A 24756-nucleotide genomic window follows, 5' to 3' on the forward strand; every position below is an offset into this window, starting at 1 on the left:
GGACCATCTCTCCTTACTCCGCCAGGAAGTGGCGGTTCGCTTGGCCAAGGAAGCCATGGAGAGGTTGCCGAGGCCAGACAAAGTTTGTACATGTTATTCTCGCTACTTTCTGGCACCCAAAAAGTACAGTGGCCTTTGACCTATCCTAGACCTGCACCCTCTCAATTTCTTCTTCAAAAAGTAGAAGTTCAGAATGCTCACTCTCTCTTAAGTCCTGTGTGCCCTGGATCCGGTAGACTGAATGCTAGCATTGAACTTGCAGGATGAATACTTTCACATTCTCATCCTGCCTGCCCACAGATGTTACCTGCGGTTTACGGTAGGCCACTTTAAGTTCAACGTGCTCCCTTTTGGTCTTGCCAGCACCCCGCGGGTGTTCACCAAGGTGATGGCGATGGCTGCAGCTCAAGTGGGATGTTCAGGCCTACCAGTCTTCCCCTATCTCAATGACTGGCTGTTGAATGCAGGCTCGTCCCAGGCAGTCGTCTTCTACCTCCAAACTACAGTGGACCTCCTGTAGTTGCTGGGGTTCACTATAAACATGCCGAAGTCACACCTGACTCCCTCTCAGATGCTCTCTTTCATCAAAACCGTTCTGGACATGGGGCAGTTTCGTTCTTATCCTCCCAAACGGCGAATCCGGGATATTCAGGCTTTGATACTGATGTTTCATCATCTATCCTTGGTTTTGGCGAGCCTGACTGAGGCTGCTGGGCCTCATGGCCTCCTGCATCCTGCTTGTGACACATGTCCGCTGGAATAGGCAGACTCTGCAGTGGGACCTGAAGTTCCAGTGGGCGCAGCATCAGGGAAATCTCTCCAACATGGTCCATATCTTGGAGGGAACTGCAAAAGATCTGCAGTGGTGGTTAACAAACCACGATCGAGTCAACGGCAGACCCCTCTTCCTTCCCCAGTCAGTAGTGACCGATACGTCACTCCTGGGGTGGGGCGGTAATCTAGGAGTGGTGGATATCAGAGGCCTCTGGGCTCCAGCATCTACCTACTGGAGTTCTGTGTGGTCTGGCTGGCATTGAAAGCCTTTTTTACCCTCCATCAAGGGAAGGCTAGTGCATCACTGCCAAGTGGTATTGCAACAAAGAGGGTGGGGTGGGTCGTTGACCCTTTGTCAAGAGGCCCTGCGTCTATGGAAATGGCCGGAATGCCAGGGCATTACACTGGTGGTTCAACACCTGGCGGGTTCTCTAAATGCCAGGGTGGATGAACTCATCCAAAGATGCCTAGCAGATTGTGAGTGGTAACTACATTTGGAAGTGATGCTAGGTCTCTTTCAGCAGCGGAGAGAGCCTTGGTTAGATCTGTTCGCCACTGGCGAGAATGTGCAGTGTCAGCGGTTTGCACAATGGAGTTTCCAAGGCAACTCTTGCTTGGAGTCACTTTTTGTCTTAAGTAGGGCTCAGGCCTCTTGTACGCTATTCCACCCACACCAATCCTGCCAAAAGTTCTCAAGAAGATCCGAAACGGCCGGGCCCAAGCAATACCACCACCCTGCTGGACAGCCTCGCCAATCTCGGACTCATACAACTGGTAAACACCCCCAACCACCACGCCGGACACACGCTCGACCCAATCTTCTCCTCCAGCAAACATATCTCCTTCATTCACGCCACAGGACTCCACTGGACGGACCACAGCTGCATCCACTTCAACTTCAGAAAGACCACAACCCACCACCACCCACAACAAGTCCCACTCAGAAACTGAAACAAAATTACCACCGACCAGCTCACCACATCGCTAAACCAAAACCTTCCCACCAAACCATCGGACCCAAACCAAGCAGCCATCAATCTCGCACAATGAATCACCCACTGCGCTGACGAATTAGCACCCTTGAAAAACCATCACAACAAACCAGGTAGCAAAAAAGCCTCCTGGTTCAATGACGACCTCAAGAACTCCAAAAAAAACTGCCGCACCCTCGAGAAAGCCTGGCGAAAAAACCCAACCACAGACAACATGACCGCCCTCAAGGACGCCACCCGCAAACACCACCAGCTGATCGGATCCACCAAGAAATTAGCATTCAAGGATCGACTCGACAACAATGCCCACAACAGCAAGGAACTCTTCAGCATCGTCAAAGAGCTAACCAATCCCAGCGCCGGCTCTAACGACATCACACCCTCTCAAGACCTCTGCAACTCACTAGCCTCATTCTTCCACAGCAAAATCGCTGACATACATAACAGCTTTGGCGACCAGTCCACCCCCCTCACCACCACCGAACTGAAGCCCCCCACCACCACCCTTGGCGCCTGGGACCCAATCAGCATTGAAGACACCATCCGCTTGATGAACTCCATACACTCCGAATCACCAACCGACCCATGCCCTCACCACATTTTCAACAAGGCCGACTCCATCCTCGCACCCCATCTCCGAGATATCATCAACTGCTCCCTCAACACCGCTATCTTCCCAGAAAGCTGGAAACATGCCGAACTCAGTGCTCTACTGAAGAAACCCACAGCAGACCCGACTAAACTTAAGAACTACCGCCCCATCTCGCTCCTCCCTTTCCCTGCCAAGGTCTTAGAGAAGACCGTCAACAATCAGCTTGCAGCCTTCCTCGAATCTAACGGCTCTCTCGACCCCTCACAGTCCGGCTTCCGAGCCAAACACAGCACCGAGACCGCCCTCATCGCAGCTACAGACGACATCCGAACACTTCTCGACAGCGGGGAAACAGCTGCCCTCATCCTCCTGGACCTCTCCGCAGCGTTTGACACGGTCTGTCATAGCACCCTTGTACAACGCCTCAGAAACGTCGGGATACAAGGAAAAGCACTGGACTGGATCATCTCGTTTCTCGCTGGAAGAACCCAGAGAGTCCGCCTCCCCCTTTCAGGTCAGAGGCCACCGAAGTCATCTGCGGCGTACCACAAGGATCATCGCTCATCCCCACCCTCTTCAACGTCTACATGAGCCCCCTCGCATCCATCGCACGCCAGCACAACCTCAACATCATCTCCTATGCCGACGACACCCAGCTGATCCTCTCCCTCACCAAAGACCCAAACACCGCTAAAACTAACCTACACGAAGGGATGAAAGACGTTGCCGAATGGATGAAGAACAGCCGCTTAAAACTGAATTCTGACAGGACGGAAGACCTCATCCTAGGATCATCCCCCTCCGCATGGGACGACTCATGGTGGCCACCGGCCCTGGGCAGCGCACCCAAACCAACGGACCATGCTCGCAACCTGGGATTCATTCTAGACTCCTCCCTCTCGATGACCAGACAAGTCAACGCCGTCTCATCATCATGCTTTAACATCTTACATATGCTCAGAAAGATCTTCCGCTGGATCCCCACCAAAACAAGAAAGACGGTCACCCAAGCTCTTGTCACAAGCCGACTGGATTACGGAAACACCCTCTACGCCGGAACCACAGCCAAATTACAGAATAAACTCCAACGCATTCAGAACGCCTCCGCCCGACTCATCCTAGACATACCCCGCCACAATCACATATCCGGTCACCTTAGAGACCTTCACTGGCTCCCAGTCAACAAGAGAATAACGTTCCGTCTCCTCACCCACGCACACAAAGCCCTCCACGACCTGGGACCCAAATACCTCAACACGCGCCTGACCTTTTACTCCCCCACCCGCCAACTCCGATCGTCCAATCTAGCCCTCGCCACGATTCCACGCATCCGAAGAGCCACCATGGGAGGAAGATCCTTCTCCTACTTAGCGGCCAAAACCTGGAACTCTCTGCCCTCCCACCTCCGCCTTACACAGAACCACCTCTTCTTCAGAAAACAACTCAAAACTTGGCTATTTGATAAGTAACGAACACCACCCCCCCCCCCCACCCCCCCTCAAGCGCCTTGAGACCCTCTGGGTGAGTAGTGCGCTATACAAATTTTTGACTTGACTTGACTTGAACCTTGTGTCTCTACAGGACTCTGAGTGTTTAGTATCCTGAGCTGTTGAGCATGGCCCTTGGTCCTCCGATCAGGCTGCCCCTTGGGGAGGATCTTCACTCGCAGCAGCAGGGAAGGATTCTTCAACTGAACCTGTCAATGCTCCACTTTCATGCGTGGAGATTGAGCGATGACAGTTTTTGACCTTTCGCCTGAAGTCTGCAATGTTATCTTGGCAGCCAGGCATCCCTCGTCCATGAATGTATAAGCCTGCCATTAGGACAAATTTGGGCCATGGTATGCAGAGAAGCAGGTTGACGCTCTTTCTGCTTCTCTCTATCAGATACTTCTCTTTATCCATTCTCTTCCCCAGCAGGACTCTGCATTGGACAACTTAAAAGGCTATCTTTCTGCCAGATGAGCTTACCCTGATCAAATCCCCTGTTGTAAAAAGGTTTTTGAAAGGTCTTCACCACGTTTCCACCATCACCCTTCTTCATGCCTCAATGGGACCTTAATCTAGTATTGAGGTGCGCTGCCTGTGAGCCACTGCATAACTGTCCTCTCAGGCTTGCCATCAAGATGGCCTTCCTGGTGGCAATAACATCTGCTCGAAGGGTTAATGAGCTTCAAGCGTTGTCTTCTAAGCCTCTCTACCTGAACATTTTCCCAGACACACTTGTTCTTCGCACTAGAGCTTCTTTTCTGCCTAACGTTGTCACTCACTTTCGTGTTGGCAGTACATCACCCTGCATACCTTTTACGCTCTGGCACATCCCTCTAAGGAGGAGGAGTAACTCCACTGCCTGGACCCGAAAAGAGTGATGTCGTTCTACCTTGACCACACAAATGAGTTCCAGGTGGATACCAACTCTTCATGGGGTATGTCAGAGTGAAGAAGGGAAAGGCTGTGCAGAAATGGACCATCTCCAGATGGATTGTACTCTGCTTTTAAATTTGCTACGCATTGGTCAAGAAGCAACCCCCAGAGGGTTTGCGTGCTCATTCCACCAAAACCAAGGCTGCGACCATTGTGTTAGCACATGGAGTCCCGGTCATCTGCCAGGCAGCAATGTGGCCTCTTTGCATGCATTCACAAAGCACTTCTGCATGGACAGTCCGGTCTGCCGGGACGGGCCCTTTGCCCGTTTGGTCTTCCAGGACTTTTTGGCGTGAAATGGTTTCGTAGACGCACCTCCAGGGAGGTATTGCTTGGGTATCTATTCTGAGGTAGGAAATCTGCAGCTAGAAGTTTCAATCAGATGAACACGTTGCCTACCTTTGCAAATGCCTTATCTGGTAGAGACTCTATCTAGCCGCAGATTCATTACTGACCCACCTATCCTCCCCTAATTGCGAACGGATTTCTAGGGACAGGGCTATTCTCTTTTCAGGGCCCTAGTTTTCCACACCAGTGGTCAGTGTTCTTCGTGCCTCCTGGTATGGAATGTTGCAAAAAGGATCTAACCCCAGGGTGCTAGGGTGACGCATGGGCACTGCACATGTCACTACCATTGTGGACAACACCGCCAATGCCACACAGAGCTGAACGACGATGCCTACTGGCGCGTAGGCGTCCTGCTTACGAAATATTTCCTGATCCAGTCTGATGCCTGGGGATAATTCTAAGGGCAGGAATCTGCTGGTAGACAGAGTTTCTACAAGATAAGGTGTTACCGAAGATAAGTCACTTGTTCTTTCATCACTGCTGCTATCATCATCATTTGTGTTTATTAGGATATTTAGCCTAGTCTCTGAACTTCTATAACCACAATGGATAAAATCAAAATGTGTTTTAAACATCACAAGATAAACAAAGGAGTTTATTTGTTTTTAACAACAACAGAAATACAGCAGGAAATTGCAGTTTCCATAGATGCAAGACACTCGGAAGGAGGAAGATACCATCACTGAGCACAACACACAGTAATACACGTTCTCCAAACTTGGATCCTTCATAGACTCACCTGCTTGAATTGTTCCCTGTTGTCACCTTAGAAAGCCTTTGTAGTCATTGTTAACATCACAGTGTATAAGACATTCAGTAATGCTGAAAAAACCCATAGACTCCATGTAATCCGCAAACTTCATTATGCGATCCAACCTTTGGCCATCAGGTCAAAGAACCCATAGCACTTCCGCTCCCAGAGGCTTCCAACTGCCAGATTTTCTACCACATATCTAGTGATAGGGAATACTCTTGAGCTCATCCTCTAATTACTTTAAAAGGAATATTTTTCACAGAATGCTTTGACTTGTTTATTCTAAAATAGTTTTTTTAGAATGCTATTCAGTGGTGCCCTGAAAGAAAGTGTTTTATTTTCCAGCCTCATTGTAGGACAATTTCTATTTCATCCCAGGATTAAGCATGGCTGATGCTTCTGTCAAGAAGTAATTATTAAAGATCTGCAAATCATGTTGGAAGAATATAATCTACATGGATGCCTCACATTCTAAAAGCTTGTGCTGTCTTTCTCTGGGACATATTTTGAAGAAATTAGATTTAGGTACCATCTTCTCAGCTAAAACATTGAAGAACCGGGAAAGGTGTTTGACACTGGCCATTCTTTAAGAGAAAGTAGAGGCTTCAATAGTGGAGTGCACTTATCGCTATCTACAGTGATGCAACACCAACAACCTGTTGCAGGGTCAGCCCTTTCTGGACCTCATTCCACAGATCACCATCACAATGGATGCTTCTCTTTTGTGTAGGGGTGCATTTACAGGACCTCGCTGTCCTGGATCTGTGGGCACCCCATCAGCAGGGTCACCACAGCAATTACCTAGAACTATTGTTCGTTCGACTAGCACTGAAAGCCTTCCATTATCAGAATTGAGGCAAGATGGTCCTCATTTTCATCAGAAGGATGAGAGCCATGTATTATTTACACACGGAAGGCGGCACTCACTACCTTCAGCTGACCGCGTTAGCTCAGAGCATTGGATGAGTAGACTCCAGCACAGAGTTCATGTGCTCGTGAAGTGCCTTCCCGGAGTGGAAAATGACTTTACAGACCTCCTCAGCACGTCGGCAAGTTGGAAATCCACCGGCAAGTTCTCTTCTGTACCTCTGTCAGTAGGGGTCCTGATGTAGACCTTTGCGCCACTGCAGAAAACGCAGAAATGCCTAAACTTCACCCTAGGTGCCCACAGGCAACTCACTGTGGATGAATTGGTCAGGAACATTTTCTTATGCTTTTCCACCTCGCCCACTTCTTCTGTACATGGTTCTAAAGGCTTCGGCAGACGTCTCTCACCTTCTATCCTAGTGGCTCCCACCTCGCCCAGCCATCTTTGTTCACCGCCCTCCTCGAACTGTGTGTTTCCGCATGAGAGGCTCCCCAACACACTGGACCTTCTCACGCAGAACCATGGAGAAATCGGGCACCCTGATCCCAGGATGCTCAGCTTTGCAATTTGTCTCCTGAGGTGTTCGAGTTTGGATTTCTAAGCGTTCCTCCAGAGTGCATGAGCATTCTTAAGAAAGCACGCAAGCGCACCTCCCGCGCCTGTACGCTGCACAGTGTAAACAACTTGTCCATTACTGCTTCTCACAACATATTGATCCTTTAGCAGCAACTGTCCAGGACATTGTTTGCTACCTCCTGCACTTACAGTTCTCTGGCCGATCCTACACTTTCGTTCGGCTCCACTTAGTAATGCAGTGGCTGCTTACCTTCAAAACAGACAACATACATTCTTATTGAGGATCCCTGTTATCAAAGCTTTTATGGAACATTTCAAATGAGTAATTCCTCCACGGGCCCCGGCCTCAGTGTGGAATCTAAAAAGTGTTCTCACTAGACTCATGGGCCATCCATTTGAGCCCCTCCATTCTTGTCCCCTTCAGTCCTTCTGGAAGGTGACCTTCCATTTTGTTTTTTTTAAACAAACTTTTATTCGGTTTCAAGGAAAGTGCAAAGCATAGGAACAGTGGTTTCCATTGGCAAATATTGTGCAATAAAACATCTTTGTCTTACATTCATACCCGCAACCTTTTCGAACTTTTAACACCCCACTTCCCCCATGAGTCAGTGTTTACAGTTGTGCAAGTTTATAACCATCATTCCATGCCCATTAACGATGTAGAAAGAAGGATGAGTTAATTGTAACCACCCGGTAAGCTGTGCAACACTTGTGGGCATGGAGGTCATCAGCTCGCTGTTACTGAGGCCATACGCACTATTGAGAGGCAGGAGCAGGCGACCCCACAGATGACGCTACTGGTGACTCTGGCTCCGGATCTATAGGACTGTCTACCAGAGTCTTCCGGGCCGCATCCAAGGTGCCTATTCCCCTCATCTCATCTCTCAGCAGCAGTCTCCCCTCACATCCTGCCCATTTCTCTAATTCCCTGTGCCATATGGTCACCAATGGGCCCCCGGGGGCCTTCCAGTTCCTAGTGATTTCCCTCTGGAAAAATTACCTTCTGTGTCACTATCACCTATCTCAGACGTATCGGTTAACTCCAGGCTTTAACATTGGAAGAACCTTTCTTCTACATCCACAGAGATAGTGGTTGTCCTCTGTACTAACCCTAAGTTCATTCCTAAGGTAGTTATCCCCTTCCACCTTAACCAATCTATAGAGCTGCCAGTTTTAATTACCCAGCCTGATTCAGTTGTGAAAGGGCTCTCCATACTCCCGATTTAAGTGAGCCCTTTTGTACTATGTGGATAGAACAAAACCCTTTCGTAAAACTCAACATCTCTTTGTTGCCTTCTCAAAACCGCAAAAGAAGCGGGCTTGTTCCAAATCAGGCACAGCACGGTGGATAGTTTCCTATATTCAAACATGTTATGCAAAAGACCTTTGCCTATCCCTCCAAGAGCCCACTCTACCCATAAAAAAGGGTCCTTTATGGCCTTCCTAGGAAACGTTCCTATAGCTTGTATCTGCAAAGAAGCTACCTGGTCCACACCTTCACTAAACACTATTGTGTGGATGTATTTGCATACCAGTTAGCTAACGTTGGCTGGCTGTACTCGGTACTAGTACTCTGCAAATTCCCCTGGTTAGCCACTGCTTATTGGAGGGCTGCTTTACTGTCTATGCGCAGCAGGTGTGTCTAGAGCCATACATGCCTGAACTGAAAAGTTTACCCTGTAAGCTTCTGTTTGTGGAATGTAGTGCTGTAGAGTCATATGCACCCACCCCCCTCTCCAGAAGCTTGGGTTGTTGCAAATGTCCTTTACGTTTTCTATCCTTTCTTTCTTGCAAGGTCATCTCTCTTATGTATCTTTAAGCTCTATCTTCATCTTCACCCACTGTGCGGAAAACATTCTAAAAATGGATGCACATGCACATTGCCAGGGTGGAGTCACTATAGCTCTTGACTCGAGAAAACTTAGAAGAAAAACAACTTGCACACATCCGAGCCCAACAATAGGTGGCAGGAGTATGCACAGCACGTGAATCTACAGCACTAGATGCTACAAACAGATACTTACAGGGTAAGTAAAAATTTCCTTCTGAATGATCAACTGAAAGAATCATTACTATTTGTAAAAGGAGATTAATTATCTTTCTTAGATTTAAAAGACACATATTTCAACATCTTGATACGTGCGAGTCACAGAAAGCTTCTGTGTTTCATGGTTGCGGGATCTCATTTCCTGTTGAAAGTGCTTCAGTTTAGCCTAAAGTTAGCACCACAAATGTATATATAGTATATTGCTCCAGGGACCACCTTCCTATGATGTATAGACCTAGATGAATGGCTGAGGGCAGAAACATTTGCAAAAGCCAACACAATGATCCAAACAACTGTTTCAAGTATTGTCAAGCATTGTGTTGGACTTCAGTTTCATGATCTCTATGCTTTGCCTGTCAGCGGATATCATCTTTCTGGTTGCTTGAATTTTAATTGAATAAAGAAGTGTTTCTGTTGATGGAAAGTTGACACGTCAGGCAGTGCATATCCAATCAAACGCAAGCACAGCAATTAGGAAGCAAGTGGCCCTACCCATACTCCTCATGGGTGGGGGGGTGGTTGCATTGACCTGGTTCAGAAAATGTATTTATAGTTTTCCACCAATACTGCTAGTACCCAGATTGCTGTATAAACTCAGAAAGGGGAGAGGCAAAGTGATCTTTGGGGCAGTTGCATGGACGAGGCAGCATTGGTTTGCAGAGTTGTGAGACAATTTGGAGCAAATACCAATTCCATTCAAACGAGATTTTCACTTGTCCTGGAACAAAAGACAAATACTGCATGGCAATCTACAATCCCTTCGATTAACACTTTTGTTATGTTATGTTATGTTATTTATTTTTTTTGTATAGCGCACGGCTACTCAAAAAGAGTGTCCCGGCGCTTTAAGTAAGAAGAACTGCAGCACAATAACATAACACATTAAAAAAGGAGAGGAAAAAAAGCACAGAAAGAGAAAACAACGGAACGGCCTACTGAGTAAACAACCAGGTTTTGAGGCCTTTCCTAAAGGCAAGTAAACTGGTGGCCCCCCGGAGTGTGAGCGGCAATGAATTCCACATCTGTGGTGCCAGCAATCCAAAGGAGCGGCCTCCCAGGCGGGCTCTCTTCACACGCGGGACAGCCGCCAGGAACAGAGATTCTGACCTCAGAGAACGAGCCGGATGGTAAAAGGCAAGTCTCTTTTGGAGATACTTCGCTCCCACCGCATGGAGCGCTTTATAGGCCAAAGTCAATGCCTTAAAGGCAATCCGTTTGCGGATGGGAAGCCAGTGCAACGTCTGCAGCAAACCCGCAGCACTTACTCGTCTGTTCAATCCAAAAATCGCCCTAGCAGCAGCGTTCTGCACGACTTGGAGCCGCTGTAGCAGGTACTCTGGTAGGCCCAGGTAAAGAACGTTAGAAAAATCTAACCTAGAGCCGACCAAAGCCTGCACAGTCATCTTCCTGTGCTCCTCCGACAAAAAGGGCAGAAACCTCCGCAGCATCTTTAGGAGGCCGAAGCACGTACCCGTCACACCGAGGATCTGGGCTTTCAACGTTAGCCCCTTGTCTATCTTGACCCCCAAGTTCTTAGCAATTTGGGAGGAACAAGACGGGGGAAACATATTAATGGGCCACCAGGCCTGCCAGTCTGGCTCCGTATCACACCCAAAGAAGAGTACCTCGGACTTATCGGAATTGCACTTGAGGCTGTTCAGATGGAACCAGTTAAAAACAGCCCCAAGGCAGTCCCGGATACTCTCCCCATCAAAGTCTCCTCCACTCTTACAAGAGAAGAGGAGCTGGGTGTCGTCTGCATAGGATACGATCTGGGCCCCAAATGACTCCGCCAACGCCGCCAAAGGGGCCATAAAGATGTTGAAAAGGGTCGGGCTCAATATAGAGCCCTGTGGGACCCCGACTCCCAAAGGCGGCATCACGGCAGAATCTGGGGAGGCCCAGACCGTTTGCCGACAAGAAAGGAAGAAAACCAGCTGAGCACCGTCCCTCGTAGGCCAATCTCATAGAGTCTTGCGAGAAGGCCATCATGGGGGACGGTGTCAAAAGCCGCCGACAAGTCCAACATCACCAGCATGGCTTTGCCCCCAGTGTCCAGAACCCCTTTAATGGTTTCTGAAACCTCTAGGAGTGCGGTCTCTGTGCTGAGATTTGGACGGAAGCCAGACTGGGTAGCGTGCAGAATCTCGTGTGTCTCTAAAAAACTGGAGAGCACCGTCTGGACGTGCTTCTCCAGAATCTTCGTGAGGGCTGGCAACAGAGAGATAGGCCTAAAGTTAACTGGGGCCTTCGGGTCAAGACCGGGCTTCTTAAGCAGAGGGATGACCATTGCCTGCTTCCAGGCCGGCGGAACCACTCCCTGGCTCAACGAGAGATTCAGGAGAGGGTTCGCCAGCGGATTGATCACTTCCGCAATTTTCGCCAAGAATTTGGCAGGGCACGGGTCCAAAGGCGACCCAGATTTAAGATTGCCCATAAGCACTAAGGAAGCAGGGGCTGAAATAGGTGGAAACACAGCCAACGTCACATCTGGGGGGGCCAGAGGGAACATAGCATGCTCAGAGTTGATCGGCCCCGCCGATGCTCCCGGTGGAAAAGAGTCTTGTATAAGTCTGATCTTGCTAGTGAAAAAATCAGCAAGATCCGAAGCCCAGGATTCAGAGGGCCTCTCTTCAGATGTAGTGGACCGAGGGGCCATGAATTCTCTCACTATGGTGAAAATCTTTTGCTCCACATGTCCTAGAATTTGGTCACCTGGGTATCTCAGAAGATTGCAGACCAATAATTCAAGCTGAGGGAGTCGAGCCAAATTGTAATGATTTTTTTTAAGTAGAAATGGTATTTGACATGGGCTTACTCAGAAGCGTTAAACTGTATATTGATGACCCTTCATCACTTATTATCGCATCTGCATAGTTCGGAAACAAATTAGCTATGGAAGCTTAATGAGCCATCATTGTTTTACTCAAGAATTTTAAAAGAATTCATGAGTGTTTCCTTATTTTTCTGGAGCTATTAAGACTTTCACCATCTTAGGAGCCTAATACAATTCTCGCAGACCTGGTAAGAATGCCCTTTGAACCAATTCATAGTGCCACGACACAGTACCTATTGTTAAAGACTGCCTTTTTACTAACAATCATGTCAGCAAGGAGATTGGGTGAATTGCAAGCGCTTTTTTGTAAGAACCCATACCTGCACCTCTTTGAGGGTAAAGGTAGTCTGGCCGCAAGTCCAAGGTTTATTCCTAAAGTGCCAACATCTTTTCATCCAAACCAGAAAATATCATTACCGACTTTCTTTCCTCACCCAACTCCTGCAGCAGAAAGATCTATTCATTCTTTAGATGTTCAAAAATATCTGTCAATTGAACTAGTTATTTGTAACTTATTGACCACCTAGTTAGTGTAAACTTCTAACTAAACAGACTTTGGCCATAGAGATCATATTTTTCATCACTATTGTTCACATCACGATGAACAAACCTATCTATATAAGGCACAACACAAGCCCACTCCATGACACGTATGTGCCGTAAGTGCTCTTCTCCTGGAGGATGACATATGCCTTCACAAAGCACTATTGCATTAATGTCTAATTCTGGAGGGAATTGGCAGTGGGAGAAGCAGTACTCCCGGGCCTTTTCTTATAAGGAGAGACAGATTCCCACCTTCCTCTACTTATTGTGACAGTTTTGCAAATTATAATTCAAACATGTGACTTTATGAAAAATCCAGTGCTGGAAAGGGAAAAGGGTGCTTACCTGAAACTGCAGTTCTCCAGCATTGGTATCTTTCATTGATTTACATACGACATCCTCCTCCCCTTTCCTGAGGTTCCAAGGTATGTACATATTTTACTATGATGAGCTTGAAAATCTTGCATTTACAAGTCTCTGGGTATTGTGGAGCTCTGCATTCTAACACCTGACTGGGTGGAATTCAGGTCACATAATGATGGACTGGCCGGAATTCAGATGTCAGAACCTTTATAATGAGACCGAAGATACCTGTCACCAGGAGCGGTCCGTGCAGGTAAGAGTGGTGGGGCGGGATTCGACAGATGACGCAGAGGGTAAATTAAATAAATAATTTATTTTCCCCCGTCGTCGTCTGTTGAATCCCTCCCCACCCGGCCCCACCGATCTTACCTACACGGGCCGCGCCTGGCTGTCACGAATCCACTCAAGTCAAAACAAATGCATAGCAACCAGTATGGCATAGTTAAGTTCAATCCATCCGGATTGAAATGTATTTTAGACTTGAAATGTAATATGATACAGTTTTTCGTCCAGTGAGATGAAGGGACAAATACCTGGGAATAGTTTACATGCAGTGTTACAATGACACTGTTTTCGTGCTGTAGTACAGTGAGAGGGAAGGGAAAAATTCCTCAATCAATCCGGGGTTTATATAGCGCGCTACACACCCGTGAGGGTCCCAAGGCGCTGGGGGGAGGGGGAGAGCTCCAGATCAGTCGAAGAGCCAGGTCTTGAGGTCCTTCCTGAAGGTGTGCTGGGTTGGAGAGTGTCTGATGTTCAAGGGGAGCCCATTCCAGGTCTTGGCTGCGATGTGGGAGAAGGCTCTTCCACCTGTTCTACTTCTGCGGGGGACCTCTGCCAGGGCGAGGTCGGTGGAGCGGAGGTTCCTCTTGGGTACGTGGATGGATAGTCTCTCGTTGAGGTATTTGGGTCCGATGTTGTTTAGGGATTTGTAGGCGTGTGTGAGGAGTTTGAAGGAGACTCTCTTCTCGACAGGGAGCCAGTGGAGGTCTCGTAGGTTTTGGGACATGTGTTTGTGGCGTGGAGTTCCGAGGATGAGTCTGACGGCGTCATTTTGCATGGTCTGGAGTCTGTGTAGGAGGGAGGGATATGTTGATTCCGGCGTAGAGGGCGTTGCCGTAGTCCAGTCTGTTGATTATGAGTGCGTGGGTGACGCTATTTCTGCAGCCGGGGGGGGGATCCATTTGAAGGTCTTTCGGAGGATGTGCAGGCAGTTGAAGCTAGGGGAAGCAACAGCGTTGACCTGGCGGTTCATGGAGAGGGGGGAGTCGAGGATGATGCCGAGGTTGCGTGCGTGGTCTGTAGGAGTGGGTGGGTTTCAGAGTGTGGAGGTGTTGTCCCAGGCGGAGTTGCAGGGTCCGAGGATAAGGACCTTGGTCTTCTCTGAGTTGAGCTTAAGGCAGCTGTCGTTCATCCAGGTTGCCACGTTCTTCATTCCCTCTGGAAGCAGCGTTTGGTGTCTCTGGGATCTTTGAGAGGATGAGCTGGGTGTCCTCTGCGTAAGATACGATGCTGAGCCCATGCTGTCTGATGATGGCGGCGAGGGGGGGCATGTAGATGTTGAAGAGCGTGGGGCTTAGTGATGAGCCTTGGGGCACTTCGCAGTTGATGTCGGTAGGTTCGGAGAGGAAGGGAGGGAGTCTGATCCTCTGGGTTCTGCCGGAGAGAAAGGATCAGATCCAGTCATGGGCGGTTCCTTGTATCCCGGCGTCATGAAGTCTGGCTACGAGGGTGCGATGATAGACGGTTTTGAAGGCAGTGGAGAGGTCTAGAGGATGAGGGCCGCGGTGTGTCCTTGGTATAGTAGCAGGCAGATGTCGTCTGTGGTGGTGAGGAGGGCGGTCTCGGTGCTGTAGTTCTGCGGAATCTGGACTGGAAGGCGTCTTGGATGGAGTCCTCTTCGATGAAGGTGGACAGCTAGGTGTTCACGAGTCTCTCGGTGACTTTGGCTGCAGAAGGGAGGAGAGAGATGGGCGGTAGTTTTTCAGGTCCGTTGAGTCGGCTGTGGGCTTCTTGAGGAGAGGTTTAAGTCCGCCGCTTCGAGTCATCTGGGAAGATGCGGACGTGAAGGAGGCGTTGATGGTCCGTCCAAGTTCAGGCGGGTGCGATGATGGCGGCCCTGTAGAATATGTGCGGTGGGCATGGGTCCGTGGGGGCTCCTGAGTGGGTTTTATACATGGTCGTGGTGATGTGTTCGGCGGTAGCGGCTTCCAGGTTGAGATAGTTGGCTGATCGGCCGCGCGCGCGCGGGGGGGGGGGGTGATATCCAGCGTCGGTTCGCTGAAATTGTTGTAGAGGTCCTTGATCTTACGTTGGAAGTATGTGCTGAGCTTGTCGCAGAGTTGCTGGGAGGGTGTGACGTCCGTGGCTTCTCTGGGTGGCTTTGTGAGCTGCTGTATGACGCTAAACAGTTCCTTGGCGTTTGTCACGTTGGTCTGGATTTTGTTCTTAAAAAAGGCTCATTTGATGTCTCTTATGCACTGGTGGTATTCCTTCATGGCGCTCCTATGGTTGTTCCGTGCTTCTGACGTTTTCTGGTTTCGCCAGGTTTTCTCTCGGCGTCTGCAGGAGCGTCTGGCTTCCTGTAGTTCCTTGGTGAACCAGGTGGCCTCCAGCGGGCGTTGCTTGGTGGGGTGCGGGTGATGCAGTGGTGCAGTTATGTGGCTGCGGAGTTGGTGTAGGTCGTGGCGCTGGGGGGCTCTTTGCAAAGGGTGGCGTTGAGGCGTTCCTCTGTGACCTTGCTCCAGTTTCTTTGTGGCGGTCGCAGAAAGAGCTTGGGTGCACTGGTGGTGTTAAAGGTGAAGTGGACACAGTGGTGGTCTGTCCAGTGCGGCTGCATGGTGTGGCTGAACCGGATGTTTGTTCCTCCCGCGAAGATAGGGTCCAGAGTGTGTCCAGCTCTGTGCGTGGGTGTGTTGACCAGCTGCTTCAGTCGGAAGTTGGCGAGGCTGTCGAGGAGGGTGATGGAGTGGAGGTCGTTGCGGTTGTTGAGGTGGAAATTCAGGTCTCCGAGGAGGATGTAGTCGGTGGAGGTGATTGCGTGGGGTGCGGCGAGCTCAGTGATGGTGGTTGCGGTCTGGGTGCGAAGGCCCGGTGGTCTGTAGATGAGGGTGTCGCGTAACGTGGTCCTGGGGTTGGTGTGGATCTGCAAGTGGAGGCGCTCTGTGTCGGAGTGGGGGTCGCTCTTGCTGGATGTGGAGAGTCGGAGGAGGGTGGTGTGTGCGATGGCGAGTGCTCCTCCTGGGTGGTTGGGGGTGGTCTTTCCTCTGGTCCTTGTAGCCGATAGGGATAGCCGTGGCGATGTCGGGCCTGAGGTGGTGTTGGTCCATGTTTCTGTGAGGAAGGCAACGTCAGGCGAGAGGGTGTTGAGCAGGGACCAGACGTCTACGGCGTGTCGGTGCAGGGAGTGTACTTTGAGGAGTATGCAGGTCAGGGTGTTGGTAGTGTGTGCACCGGGCGGGCCTTCGGTGGTCATGGGGGCGTCGTCGATGGTGAAAGACTTGTGACAGGCTTTGCATGAGAACTCTTCCTGGGGGGTGGTCGGTGCGGTTCTTGTGCAGCCAGTGTGTCTTCCGGGATTGAGGGCGTTGAGGGTGGTCGAGTTTGTCGCAGTGGGTCCTGGGAGGGGCAGGGTTCCTGGCGCTGGCCATGTGCGGATCGTGGTCAGACGCAGATGGGCTTGCCTTAGGCGCGACCGCTCAGCGGTCTGCATCTAAATAGGGGAGGGGAGGGAGGCTCAGCTGGGAGGCGGGAAAACGGGCGCGGGTGGGGGGGAGCGGCCGGGAACAGCAGTGGCGGGAACGGGGGAAGCGCTAAGGGGGCAGGGACAGTGACGAAAATGGCCAAGAGCAGGCAGTGGCAAAGCGGGACACAAAATAACAAAATAAGCAGGCAGTGGCAGAAGCGGGACACAAATGACAAAATTAGCCAAGAGAAAAAAAGCATAATTACCAAGGCAAATACAGGGAGGCAGCAGCCTCGAATACCCAGGGCTGGGCTCAGCAGGCAGGTAGCGACGAAGAGCAGGAGCTGTCGGGTAGAGTGCAGACCTAAGACCAAAGTTATAGGTCTGTATATTTTCCATGCATTTGTAAGGTGAAACTGTTTTTGTGCTGTGGTGTATTGCGAGGGGAAAGGTACACACACCTGGAGATATTTTCCATGCAGCAGTGTGGTGTGAGGGAACAAATATTATCAACTTAACTCAGTCAAAGAGTGAGGAATGGGGGGCTGCTCTTTAACTCCTGCACAGATTGACATTGTTGCTTTAAAAGGTCGTTATTCAATGCAGTGGCAGAGTGAGATCGAAAGAAAGATGTTTGTATTGCTGTCTTTATTCTGCAAACAAATACGAGATGAGCATCAAAATATCAGCTTACTGTAAATATTAGCTTTTTTCTGTGTCTGGGGTTTGTAACAGGGCACCAGTTAAGGTGTGTAATGGCTCTAAAAATAGCCAAATACTCCATTTGTGTTTTGAAATGTCATCCTCTATTCATTTTTAGTGTTTGAGAAGCTAAGATTACACCTTCAGGCTTAATGTGACTCATTCCTTCCACCTTCCTTGTAGTGTCACACATGCTTCCTCTCCTACTAAAGCTGTCCTTTTCAAAGAAAGCTGCCACTAGATAGTCTGGATTAGTATATTTCTTTCCAGTCGTGCCTGGGTGTAGCTGCCTGACTTTCAGGGAGTGGAGGAGGCACAGAAGCATATACTCTGGTGCTCGCAAAGCATTACCTTGCTGAAATGTTATGTTATGTTATGTTAATGTCGATTTATATAGCGCCAAATCACCGACCGGTCCCTTAGCGCTTGCATTGGGAACCCGTCCTGGCTTTCCCTGCGAGATTACCCCTACTGGGCATCCCCAAGGTGAAGACCAGGCATCCCGCCGCGGGGGGGGGCCGTAGTGGAGATTAAGCAAGCTATTGCCCAGAGCTGCAGAGTGTGAACCCATGATTTGAGTAGGCACCGAGGCGAGAATTATCGAGTCCGTGGACATTTGGGCTCAAGGCCCTGCCGCGTCGGGAATTGAACCCTGGTCCCGGGTCTGACCTCTGCATCAGGGTCTGCCTCCTCTAACCAGTGAGCCACACTTCTCCACATGATGATGGCCTTGTGTCCTTTTTATGGTGAAGATATTAGAAGTATTACTTTTGCAGAACAGCACATGGTTATGTGAAGCACAGATAGTGTGCAGCACTGGTGATAGCGCCGTTTACAGAAAACACGATTTTATACTGCAAACTGACTGAGAAGTCCTCAAGTACTGTAAGAATGAAGGCGCTGTAGCACTTCTACCCCCTTAGTCCTAACTACACTTGGGCAGAGATAGAGTGGCATAAAGCAGAATAGCACAGACTTCAGTGCAGCACAGCAAAGACTAGTGCAGTGCTGTAAAGCTAAGAGCACAGACAACTGCAGGGCAGCACGTTGCTTTTCAAATCCAAGAGATTCTGATGAATGAAAGAGTACTTTAAGTGCACGCTTGAAACTCCTATAAGCATGTAGCAGTATATGTAAGTGCAACTGCACGCGATCACTAGGGAGCACATAGGTTTGGTGCTGCTTGCATACTGCTTCTCCGATGCTGCTAGGCTGGGGAGCAGATGCCTGAGCCCTTAGGTATAAAGGCAGGGAACTGGAGGATTGAACTTACCAGGTGGATGAGGGAGAGACATACCAAGCTATTTCCCTTCCTGCTATGCAGCCTTTGAGCTCCATCATGTTGTGCATCTTGGCTTTTGCATGGAGTGTCTCTCTGCTGAGTGGAGCTTGGGCATTATTGAGTGAGGTGAGTTTTAGTTTAAGTCCTGGCTAAGGCAACATTGGCATTGAGATCTCAGATCCAACAAGTTCATAGGGACTGAGTTCGCAGACACCCTTAGTGCATATGTTTATGTTATTATATTATATAAGTATTTCCCCCTCTTAGACGATCTATTAGTACTGGGAGGTTTGACAGATGGGTATTACTATAGACCAGTGTAAGATTGCTGAAACAAATGTTTATTTTATTTCTGTTTAAAACTCTATGAAGCCTTCTTGCGTTTTTTGGAGACCGAAAGATCTTTCAATAGATTTGCCGTTCAGACAGAGAATACGAGGCCACCCATTTAGCTCATGTTACACTTGGTATCTGGTGCTAGAATAAGTCTGCTGATCTCAAGGCTCTTGCTGGGAGATGTGTTTTTTAAAGAGTACTTTAGAAATGCTGTTCATCTGATAGAGACTTCTAGCCTTAGATTCTTTAGCCTCAAATTATCCTCAGGTGTCAGACTGGATCTGGACATTTTTAGTGAGCAGTACTACTGCGCGCCAGTAAGTGGTATTGTTTAGCTCTGTGTGGCATCATTGGCGTAATATGCGCGGGAAGTGATGTGCGCGGTGCCTATATAGGCACCACCCCAGCGTGCTGACATCAGGTTTTTTTGTGACTCTTCACACCAGAAGGGCAGCGCCATGAAGAACACTGGACACTGTTCTGTGGAACTAGGTCCCTGAAAGAGAACAGCCCTGTATCTAGAACAGGGAGGATGGGTGGATTGGTATGGAATCTGTGCCAAGATAGTCTCTACCAGATAAGGTATTACCGAAGGTAAGTAACTTGTTCATCTGACCCACAATCAATCAATCATACATGTATATAGAATGGCAATTTGCCCCTAAGAGTCTCGAGGTGCTGGAGCTGTTTGCTGCTGCATGGAGGTTTGAAGATTCAAAACATCTGGGTCTTTAGTTCTCTTCTGAATTGCTGGATTGACGTTTTGATCCTCAGGTAAAGGAGGAGGTTTTTCCAGGCATTGGCAGCCAGGTGCGAGAAGGAGCGTCCTTTGCTGTTGGCTCAGCAGATCTGTGAGGTGTCTGCAAGGGAGAGGGAAGCTGAGCGAAGGAGGTCACGCATGAGTCTTGTCACTGAGTTCTGTATTGTCTGGAGTCTCTTCGGAAGGCATGCGGAAATTCCTAGGTAGAGCATCTGTCCGTAGTCCAGTCTGCTGATGATGAGGGCCTGTGTGACGGTCCTTCTAGTGTTCACCGGAATCCACCTAAAGATCTTGTGCTGCATGCGAAGGCAGTGGAAGCAGGCGGTTGACAGATTCCTTACCTCTGAATAGATGCCCAAGCAATACCTCCCCAGAGAAGGGTCTGTGAACACGATACAAACCAGAAAGTACCGCAGCACTGACTGGGCAAAGTGCCCATCCCGACTGACCTGACTGTGCAGGCAGTAATGTTTGGTGAACCTATGCAAAGAGGCCCACGTTGCTGCCTGGCAATCATCCAGGACCGTAACTCTGCATGCTAACTCAGTGGTCTCACATTTGCCATGGTAGAATGAACATGCAAGCCCTCCGGAGGCCTCTTTTTGGCCAATGCACAACAGATCTTAATGCAAAGTACCATCCATCAGGAGATGGCACCGCCTTTCCTTTCTTGGTTCCGTCCTATTCCATGAAGAGTTGATCATCCACCCAGAACGGTTTTGTACAGTCAAGGTAGACTGACAACGCTCTTTTTTGGTCCAGCCAGTGGAGTCTGTCCTCTTCTTTAGATCGATGAGGCGGAGCATAAAACCTACTAGTGCTGCTCATGCCAAATATCCGGATCCAATCTGACGCCTGGGTTAATTCTAAGGTAAGGAATCTGCAAATAGAGTCTCTACCAGATTAAGGCGTTACCAAGGGGAAGTAACTTGTTCTTCTGGGCCAGAAAGCATTTTGGTCTACAGAGTCATTTGAATTGAATGCACACCTTGGCTGGGAATCAATGCAGGCTTTTCCAGGTCACAAAAACATGATGCTGCGGATGACGGCCACATCTGAAACGCTCTGTGGTTTCCTAATAGTGCAGCAACCAAAGCAGCAGGCAGTTACAAATTCCTAAATAGGCAGGAGCAATCCGCACACAGCAAGCAGGTAGAGATACTAAAAAAAATTGTCTCTCATGGATAATTTATGAACCTACTATTTTTTTTTTACTTTAGTAGTAGGAACATGACATTGTCTCGATGAGTGTGGCCAACGTTTTATAATCATCTGGGGGTGCACCAATCACTGTGATGGATTTGCTACAGGTGCTTAGCACCCACCAATCTGTCAATTTCAAGCAGGCAGTGACCTTATGTGTCTCTTTAGATGAAATAAGTTTAATAATGAATTGAGTCGTACGCGTAGTAAGTGGAATCCAGGCTTTCTTCCCCTTTTCACTAGCCTCCCCTGCTGAGCGGCAGATAAAGCAGTTAAACCTAGAGAAATCAAAAAAGACTGTGTGTGGCTGAATAGGGCCAATGAACAGTCTGCAGTCTGCATACATCCCACGTATCTTACAGAGTTAGCAATGTAACTAGTCCTAGGAAACAAGCATCCTAGGACCGGTTTCGAGGTTTCACCCCTCATCAGCCAGGATAGCTTGAATCCAGTGGCACAGTGAGCCTGGGACCCATGTCTGGGCTTGTCCAGCGCATTTAGGGCAAAAAGGCAAAAGACAGAATGCTGAACTAATCAAAACATTGTTCTGCATTATGTCCAATAATTGTTCTTTTTTGCATTTGTCACCACAAGTGAGACGGGTCTGCCCAGACGTGGGTCCGGTGCTCTCCATGCCACTGGAGTCAAGCTATCTTGGCTGTTAAGGGGTGAAACCCCAAAACCAGTCCTGGGATGCTTGTTTCTTGTCCAGGGAGGACCTGGCCGGACAGTTCGGGCTGGACTGTTCCCATTGGGCGCAGGATCAAATCTGATTTGCATATGGCTGGGTCCAAACTGGAATGGCATGGTGAGCAAAAAAACTATGGATTTATGCCCAGATCTTCGTACTGTGGTGAATGTATGACATTGTTCTGCATTCCGTCAATCAATTGTTCTTTTTGCATTTGTCACCTGAACATGTGCTCCTGTCCCAGTTTTGGAAGTATGCAAAATGGGAGCCCCACTGCCTCACACATCTCCTTCCCCAGTCCCAGCTGTTTATCATTGTTACCTACAACATATGCCAAGATTTCCTTATCGCCATCCTTATGGTCATAATCGGCACTGGCTGGGACCCAACAATCTTGACACATCAAAGCATCATAACATCTTCAGCAGCTTCCCTGCCTCTGAGACTTGCCCCTTAGTCACACTCTTGTATCCCCTCTTGTAGTTTGAGGTAAGTTTCTTAATTCTTTGGATGTTGAGAAAGGGGGTTATTTCACTATAATGTATGTTTTGTTTTTTGTTCACAAAAGGCTGTGAGATTGAATTTTTTTTAACTAAAGCAGATAAATCAAACAGCTTAAGAGCAAGTCAAAAGGTCCTGGCTAAAAATGTTTTCATACGGCTCAGTTATTTTCTCCATCCTCAGCTTTCCAGACTGCTGTCTCTCCCTGCACTTGTAAGTCATTTCTGGCATATCTAACAACCCCTTGAAGAAAGGCCCTGAAATTAAAAGTGATTGCTGAGTTCCTACATTCAGCAGTCTTGTTTCTTCGCATGGGGTTGCAGGGGCAAATTATGAAAGTATACAGGAACACAAGGTATTTACATTTTCTGTCCTTGATACTCAAATCTTATTTCTCTTTCCCACAAACACTGCATACATGTTTTTGTTGTATACAGTGTTCCATAGAGTGCTTTCAAGGTACTAGAAATACATTTTCTTTCGACTAAAACGAAAATATTTGGTCACCCCTTAAAGTCCTTTATCTACCAAATGTACTGAGTAAAGTGCTTGCATCTCGGAATCTCATGCCGCCTTCATTTGTGTTTTTTTGGTAGGTATGTTTCTGACTTCACCAATACGCTGCAGTCGATTAGGAAAAAGTGCAAGTTGGACAGTGTCCCGGCGGATTCTCTCTTCCAGGAGGACTGGAGTGCCTTTCAAAACTCTGTTAGGTAAGGTGGTTGAGGCGTATCTTTGGATATCGTTAATACCAGTTTTGCCAGGTAAACGTTGGTCATGACATCTTAGTAACTTTGTCCAGGCTGCCAGGGACGGTGGGTTAACAAAAAATGGTATTCCTTTGAATCTGACATTTTCATCAATATCCTTGTTCAGCTGCTGTCAATGCCATGCATGATAGATGAATGTGAGATGCTTCGGAATACTGAGCACACTACTTGGCTTCTTGTCCAAACCTGAGAAACAGCTGCTTAGATGCAACTGACAGAAGGTGACACAAAACACTTGGTTAAAAACTGGAAAGTGGACTACACAAACATTCTTGTGGCGTTGGCTAAACATAATCTTTTTATATTTCTATGGTCAGTGCTAAGATTTTAAACCTACTTTGCAAATCTAGGCAGCCAACCGATCAGTGGGAGAGGATTAAACTGTCCTGGATTTTGAATTCTCAGTCTCTGTATAATTGGTGGTTCCTTCCTTTCTTTCTGTACATTTCTTGTGTGAGTTAGTCCTCAAATCAGAAACCACTTTTAGATAATTCACTAATCTGCATTGAAATTACCTCTATAATCCTGTTCTCTATTTTGCTCTACACACTCTGCCTAAATACATATGTATGTACATATATACATACCTACTCAAGAAGGCGGTTTCCCATAACAGTCAGTACATGACTTTAGGCTACAATATCCCTTGGTTCCCTTACGTATTCAATGTGCTGTTCATTTGTTTTATGCATCCCCCTCCTTGCACAGGTTCTGTTCTCTTTAGCCCCAGACTGGCAGGCAGACTCTCCAGTACACTTTGCCTGGTGGTATTAGGCCTACCATCACAATGGATTAAGAGTCACTATAAACATTATAGGATATTTTTTACCATGGAGCTTGATGGTATCTTGATATAGATGTACTTCCTCTGTGGGATCCACCTCAGAAGTGCCGCACTAGTTCTGGGTGGCGGCTAATCAAATGCAACTGGCACGGTTTTCAGATATAAGCTGCCATATGAGCGAAGTATGAGGGAAAACTCTGTGCATCACCCCAAGGGAAGCACTGGAACAAGGAAAAGAAAGTTGTCTGCCCTCCCATAGAGTCAGGATTAAAGATGAAGACCTGGTGTTGCTTCGACCCAAAGGAGAGGTGTCAAGAGTAAGTTACGCAGAGTATGGGTCTTCTATTCTTTTCAAGAAGGAAGGGCCTGCTGCTTCCATCTGTAAGAATGAGAAACGTGCCAAGTATATGTAGCTAAGTTGCCATGCACCGAGAGTAAGAACTGACTCCTTTGAAATAGATGAATGTGTAAGCTTCCAAGAGAGAGGAATTGCGTCACAACAGGAGATAATCATTACCCTGTTGAAGTATGGTGCCGGGATACTTGGGATTTTTCAATTATGAGTTTTGTCCCCTGGATGGAGAATAACCACACTGACCTGGGATTTGTGGGAAAACATTTGCATGCTTTCCTATGATTCTAGGGACAAATCTGGTGACATTTTCCTATTTGGAGTAGGTGGAAGATATGGAGGGGAATTGCTGGAGGAGGGGCAGGTCGCTTGGTCAGGACAGGTGATGACAGGGTTGATACGGGCTGTGGGGGGTGTTGTCGGACAACACACAATGCGATGCTCGTGACTAGGCTGCACTGTCCGCAGCACGTCTCTGTCCCTGCATTGGCTTGTTAGGATCGCTTCTGCACCTAGTGAAACCGGAACCGGTGTCCCAAACCTTGAAATAAATGGTCCAGAGACACCAGGATAC

At 48.3% G+C, this 24756-nt stretch overlaps 1 protein-coding gene across 1 annotated transcript in view; it reads left to right on the forward strand.

Annotated features, from left to right (window-relative positions):
- Positions 1-24756, forward strand: part of COG7 (component of oligomeric golgi complex 7) — a 219679-nt gene that overhangs the window by 115953 nt on the left and 78970 nt on the right. The window contains exon 11 of the mRNA XM_078664791.1: positions 22873-22989. Coding sequence (XP_078520917.1) covers positions 22873-22989 — 117 coding nt within the window. The remainder of the gene's footprint in view (positions 1-22872; positions 22990-24756) is intronic.

This window comes from Lissotriton helveticus, chromosome 10 (assembly GCF_964261635.1).
Source record: "Lissotriton helveticus chromosome 10, aLisHel1.1, whole genome shotgun sequence".
NCBI lineage: Eukaryota > Metazoa > Chordata > Amphibia > Caudata > Salamandridae > Lissotriton > Lissotriton helveticus.